This window comes from Miscanthus floridulus, chromosome 9 (genome assembly GCF_019320115.1).
Source record: "Miscanthus floridulus cultivar M001 chromosome 9, ASM1932011v1, whole genome shotgun sequence".
In the NCBI taxonomy this organism is placed as follows: domain Eukaryota; kingdom Viridiplantae; phylum Streptophyta; class Magnoliopsida; order Poales; family Poaceae; genus Miscanthus; species Miscanthus floridulus.
Genome location: NC_089588.1, coordinates 117,320,881 through 117,326,313, shown reverse-complemented (window position 1 = coordinate 117,326,313; position 5,433 = coordinate 117,320,881). Strand labels below are relative to the sequence as shown.

The 5,433-nt window shown below is 51.9% G+C and overlaps 1 protein-coding gene across 1 annotated transcript; it reads right to left on the bottom strand.

Annotated features, from left to right (window-relative positions):
* Positions 1–1,645: 1,645 nt before the first annotated feature.
* Positions 1,646–4,353, bottom strand: LOC136482743 (cytochrome P450 81Q32-like). Its single transcript, XM_066479942.1, has 2 exons — positions 3,322–4,353; positions 1,646–2,333 (listed from the first exon to the last, which is right to left on the bottom strand). The coding sequence occupies exons 1-2, from the start codon at positions 4,312–4,314 to the stop codon at positions 1,698–1,700; spliced, it is 1,629 nt and encodes a 542-aa protein (XP_066336039.1). The 5' UTR covers positions 4,315–4,353; the 3' UTR covers positions 1,646–1,697.
* Positions 4,354–5,433: the final 1,080 nt, after the last annotated feature.

Genomic DNA, 5,433 nt, shown 5'->3' with positions numbered 1-5,433 from the left:
ACGCCGAGCAGCGCCGTGCACACCTTGATCTTGTGGGCCGGGCCACCTCCGATGGTGCGGCCCACGTCTTGGGGGCCATACCCCCACAGCCTCCTCGAGCAGATTGACTGTGTCTTGCTGAGCCTTCGTGGCTCGGTCGTGGTCGAAGGCCTTCACTCTTGGGGTGTCGTGGTTGATGTCGAAGGGTAGCACTGCTTCAAGCCTGGCCAAGGAGGTTGGTTTGTTGCAGTCTGGGACTACTAGGGTCGATGACCCCGGATGAGTTGATGATGGCAGTGACTAGCTCGAAATGCTCGCGATCGCACGTGAAGGTGTGCGAGAAGGTGCTACCCACGGTGATGATGCCATTCGGTCCCGGCATCTTCAACTTTAGGTAGGTGTAGTTGGGGACCGCCATTAACTTGGCGTAGCATGGCCCCCCCAAGATGGCGTGGTAGGACCCCGGGAATTCCGCAACCTCGAAGGTAAGCACCTCCGAGCGGAAGTTGGCTCGGTCGCCAAACGTGACGGGCAGGTGGATCTGCCCGAGGGGGTATGCCTGCGCTCCTGGGATCACGCCGTGGAAGGGAGAGTTCGTCGGACGGAGCTCCGACCGGGGCATGCACATGGAGTCGAGGGTGTCGACATAGAGGATGTTGAGGCCGTTGCCTCCGTCCATCAGCACCTTGGTGAGCCGCTTCTTGCGGATGATGGGGTCGACGACGAGCGGGTAGTGCCCCAGTCTGGCGACATGGGACGGATGGTCCCTCCTATCAAAAGTGATTGGAGAATCTACCAGCGGAGGAAGGTGGGGACAGCCGTTTCAGCGATGCATGCCTCTCTGTAGTGCACTTTGTGCTGACGCTTGGAGTAGACGGCGTCGGACACCCGAAGATCATGATGCATTCCTCGGGATCGGGAAAACTGTCCCCATCCTTGCTAGCCGCACCCCTTTCTTGGCTGCTGCCTCCTTGTCCTTTCCTTCCTTTGGCCCGCCGGCCTGTCGTAGGAAGCGCTTGAGGAGCTCACAGTCCTTGTAGAGGTGTTTGATGGGGAATGCGTGGTTGGTGCACGGGCTATTCATGAGCTTGTCGAAGTGGTCAGGCAGGCCTTGTTGTGGCTGCTTGCCCGCGCGATCAGCTGGGCGACCAACCTCATTTCATGGAATCAAATCGGGGTAGCACATGTTACCACATTTTAATTCAAAGTTTGACCAAGTCTATCAACAAGTAACGGTAAATTCCATTTTTCAACCTTTTAATTTGCACGCTAGTCTGATTTTTCCTTAAACTTCAAGATCGGATAACGAACACCCTCTCTGTCGAAACTAGAGAAATTTTTTTGACGAAACTGGAAAACTAGACAAATTTTGACCTTTGATTGATGTTGAAGCTGGTATGATCTCGAAAATACATAATTAAATTATTCCAGATCAGGAAAATAGGAAACTAGTACCAGTTTTTCTTCTGAAAACGTTATCTACATCTACTTGTTTCTGCTTTAAATTTATTTGATCATCTTTTTAAAATAAATAATGAGGTGCCACTAGGAGGCTGAACAATGTACTTTCCCCCATAAAATATTATTGTTTGTATACAAACATGGTCAAACTTAAAGATAGTTTGGCTTAACAACAATCTGAGAGTAAAGAGCGACAGAAGATAAATAATACGTAATTTATCATTTCTAGTAACCACTAATTGCAACTATTCACGACATCATGTTGAGGCAGACAGCATGCTCTTCACAAACTCACGAGGCCTGCAGACAGCAGCCAACGGTGTCGCCATGGGCATGGACAGCCCACCACCTTCTGTCATGTCAATCGTTCTGCCTTCCCCAACATCCCACTCGAAGCACTGCACAAGCGCCGCCACCGTGGAGCTAACAAGGCGCATCGCCATGGCCTCAGCGGGGCACCGCCTACGGCCCAGCCCGAACGGCAGCATGGGAACGGCGTTCGCCGCCGTCACCTTGCCACCATCGTCGTCCAAGAACCGCTCCGGCCTGAACTCGTCTGGCGCGTCCCAGGCCGCGGGGTCCCGCTGGATCGCCCAGGCGTTCACGAGGATCATGGTGCCCCGCCGGACGTGGAACCCGCCGACGGTGCAGTCCTCCATGGCCTCGTGCGCCGGGATGATGGGACCCACGGGGCGCAGACGGAGGGTTTCCTTGACGACGCACTGTAGGTACGTGAGGCTGGCGATGTCCGATTCCTCCACCAGCCGAGCTGTTCCGACGTGCGTGTCGATCTCCGTCCTCACCTTGTTGATGGCTTCAGGATGCAGCAGCAGCTGTGCCATCGCCCATTCGATTGTCAGCATAGATGTCCCAGTCCCTCCTTGGAGTATTGCCTACATATGTACCGTACCATCATTGGGATTTATTTTAGTATATAATAGAAATATTTCTAACTTCACATGTGTTCAATCAAAATTCCTTATGTACATTATTTATTGAAGGCAATCCATACTGTTTAGGTTTTTCTGGTAAAGACACATGCAAGAAATTGCCGGACATGTATTAATAAAGAAGAAGCAACGTACAACGCAAAGCACTAACCCCCCTTCCACCCATCATCCACAAAGGAAGCAACAACGCGATACCAGCACAACAACACAAAGCCCGCGAAGCCACCAAAAGCAGCAGTGGACAAATAACCCTTCTTGACGGAACAAACAAGGAAACAACTTGGGGTGCGTGGGTGGTGGGCGGCCTATTGTCATTGTGGACCGAGAGACCAAGGTTTTTCAACAGAAACCATAGGAGGCTGGAGGCCTCTTGTGTCAATGCCTCCTACGAGGAGCATGGCGTCAAAGGCCTCATCACTGCTAGCAATGCCACGAAGCCGGGGAACATTTCTCACCCCAAAGTCCTACATCAAAACTCAAGCACCCAAGAAGCTATTGGTTAAAACGAATGCCTAGTGGTATGCGGACCGTAGTCTCAAGCTGATACTCTCAAGGTGTATTTTCAACGGCTATGTGTTGCAACACTGGTTATCCAACGGTTTAGTTTAATTCAAGATTCGTGCAAGTTAAAAGTTGCACATCCACAAATAAAAATGGCCAGCTGTGAACACGTGTCAAATGCTGAGAGCATGTTCGGAGATGATGGATGGCTACAAATAAGTGGAGTTGCAACACATAGTTGCTAGATTGATTTTTTGTTGGACAATTTTTTAATACTACTAGAAGTTTTATTTGGTGAAGTGAGTATTTGACCATAATTAGTACTATCAAAATTATTGATAACTATAAAGTAAAAACCAAAGAAACAAAAGGTGTGAAGCGAGTTAGTTCTGCAAGATGCATGGTTAACTGAAGAGAAGAGACTACTGACCATGACGATGCCTTTGATGACAGTATCGGTGTAGTAGATGGGATCTGTTTCTTGCAGAGACAGGAGCTCATCAAGGGCAACTTTGTTCCCGGTATCGGTGTCTCGGACACCACCAGCGTCACGCTTTCGACAGTGATCCTCGATGAGGCCGACGAGCAACGCATCGCGCCTCGCCTGCAGCCTCGAAAGCGCCGCGTCCACGCCTCGTAGCCGGTCGACCCACCGCAAAGCAGGGTACAGGTCCCCGACGCTGGGCGCCGCGTTGAGCCGGACGCTCTCCTCGACGATCTCCTGCCACCGGCGAGCGTCGCTACCGTGCAGGGACGCGCCGATGAGCGCGCGCAGCATCACGTTGATGACGAACTCGAAAAGTCTTGGCCGCAGGGTGACCATCACCGACGTAGCAGCAGCCGTGGTGCCGGCAGCATCAGCAGCATCGCGAATCAGGGTGTGGACGAGGGCGGCGACCTCTGCGCGGCGGTCGGCGGCGCGCGTGTTGAGGCGGGAGGCCGAGAGGAGCTCGGCGCTGAAGAACCTGCGTAGCGTTCGCCAGTGGTCGCCGTAGGAAGCCCACAGGATATCGGTGCACCCGTAGCCCAGGACGTCGCCGGCCAGCAGCCGCGGGCGGCCCGCCAGGGCGGCGTCGCGCTCGGTAAAGCACTCGACGGCCGCGGCGTGCGCGGACACCAGCAGCGCGCGCCGCGCGCCAAGGTGCAGAGACAGGACCGGCGCAGCGGCTGCGGCCGTGCTGGCCCCGCCGGGACCGTGCGCGACGGCGAGCGAGAACAGGGAGCGGTGCAGTGGGTAGCCGAGCAGGTGGAGGTGGCCGAGCAGAGGGAGCGACGGCGGGCTCGGAGCTCCACGTGGGACGTTTCGTCTGGAGTGGATGGCGGTGAGGACGGCAAGCGAGGAGACGGTGACGACGACCACCACGACGGCAAGAAGGAGCAGGCGATCGTCGGCACTGCCTGTGGCGCCTGCTGCTGCGTCCATGGTTGCTGTAGTACTGTGGATACGACACGATATATTGGATGCAGTCACAGTGTGACACAGTGATTCATTCAGTTACAGTTCTATATAGCCTCGGCCTGCAGCGGTGGCAGGGCACGGGCGTACGCGACACCGACACCGACCGACACCACACAGTGCATGCGATATTTGTGTATGTCCTCATCGATCGGATGTATTATTTTTAATTAATACATGTCTTTCTAAACATAATTAATTAATTTTCTTAATTAATAGCTGCCGTAAATAAATTTCAAGGGAGCCTCCAAGCACCGTAACAAAGCTCTTATTTTTAATTTAATTTTAAGCATTTGTTAGGCGGCTTAGCCACTCGATCACTCCCCTGGTTCGATTCGTGGCAAGTCGTTTCTTTGCATGGACCGTCGTCCAGAAGAAAGCAAGATTATATTGAGCAAAGCATACAGTGAGTTGGTCCGACTTCTAGACTATTTTTATTCACCGGCCGGCCGGCTGCTCGCTAGTCAAGGCACCATATATATATATCACTAGTAAAAAAAGGGCTTCTATTCCCGGCTGCCAACCCATTTATTCCCGGTTACGCAGCCCAGAATAGGAGTTCGGGAATAAAGGGTTAGTAGCCGGGAATAGAAGTGGACCTTTAGTCCCGGTTGGTGATACCAACCGGGACTAAAAAGGTAGCCACGCCAGCGTCTGGGCTGGCCCCTTTATTCCCGGTCGGTATTACCAACCGGGACCAAAGGGGCTTTTTTTTTCTTTTTCTGCTTATTTCAATTGATGATTCTTTTTTGTTTTAATTTGGTTTTCGAATACGCATTATTCGCTGCAAAGTAATATACGTATACGCGCGCGTACTGTAAAGTTTTCGCTCGATCAATGCACGCAAGCAACACAAGTAAAACTAAACTAAAACATAATATTACATTTCATCGTCACATGTAAAGTTTGCATTAATTGTACATTTCATCATCACAAGTTCTTTGGATCAATATGAAATTTGGCTTTCATCATCACATATTTGGGTCATAGTAAAACTCGCCGCCGAGAGTTAAGACCTGATCATTCAGAAATCCACCTATTGTCTCTTGGATTGCTTTGAGATGGTGTGTGTCCAGGGTTTTTTCC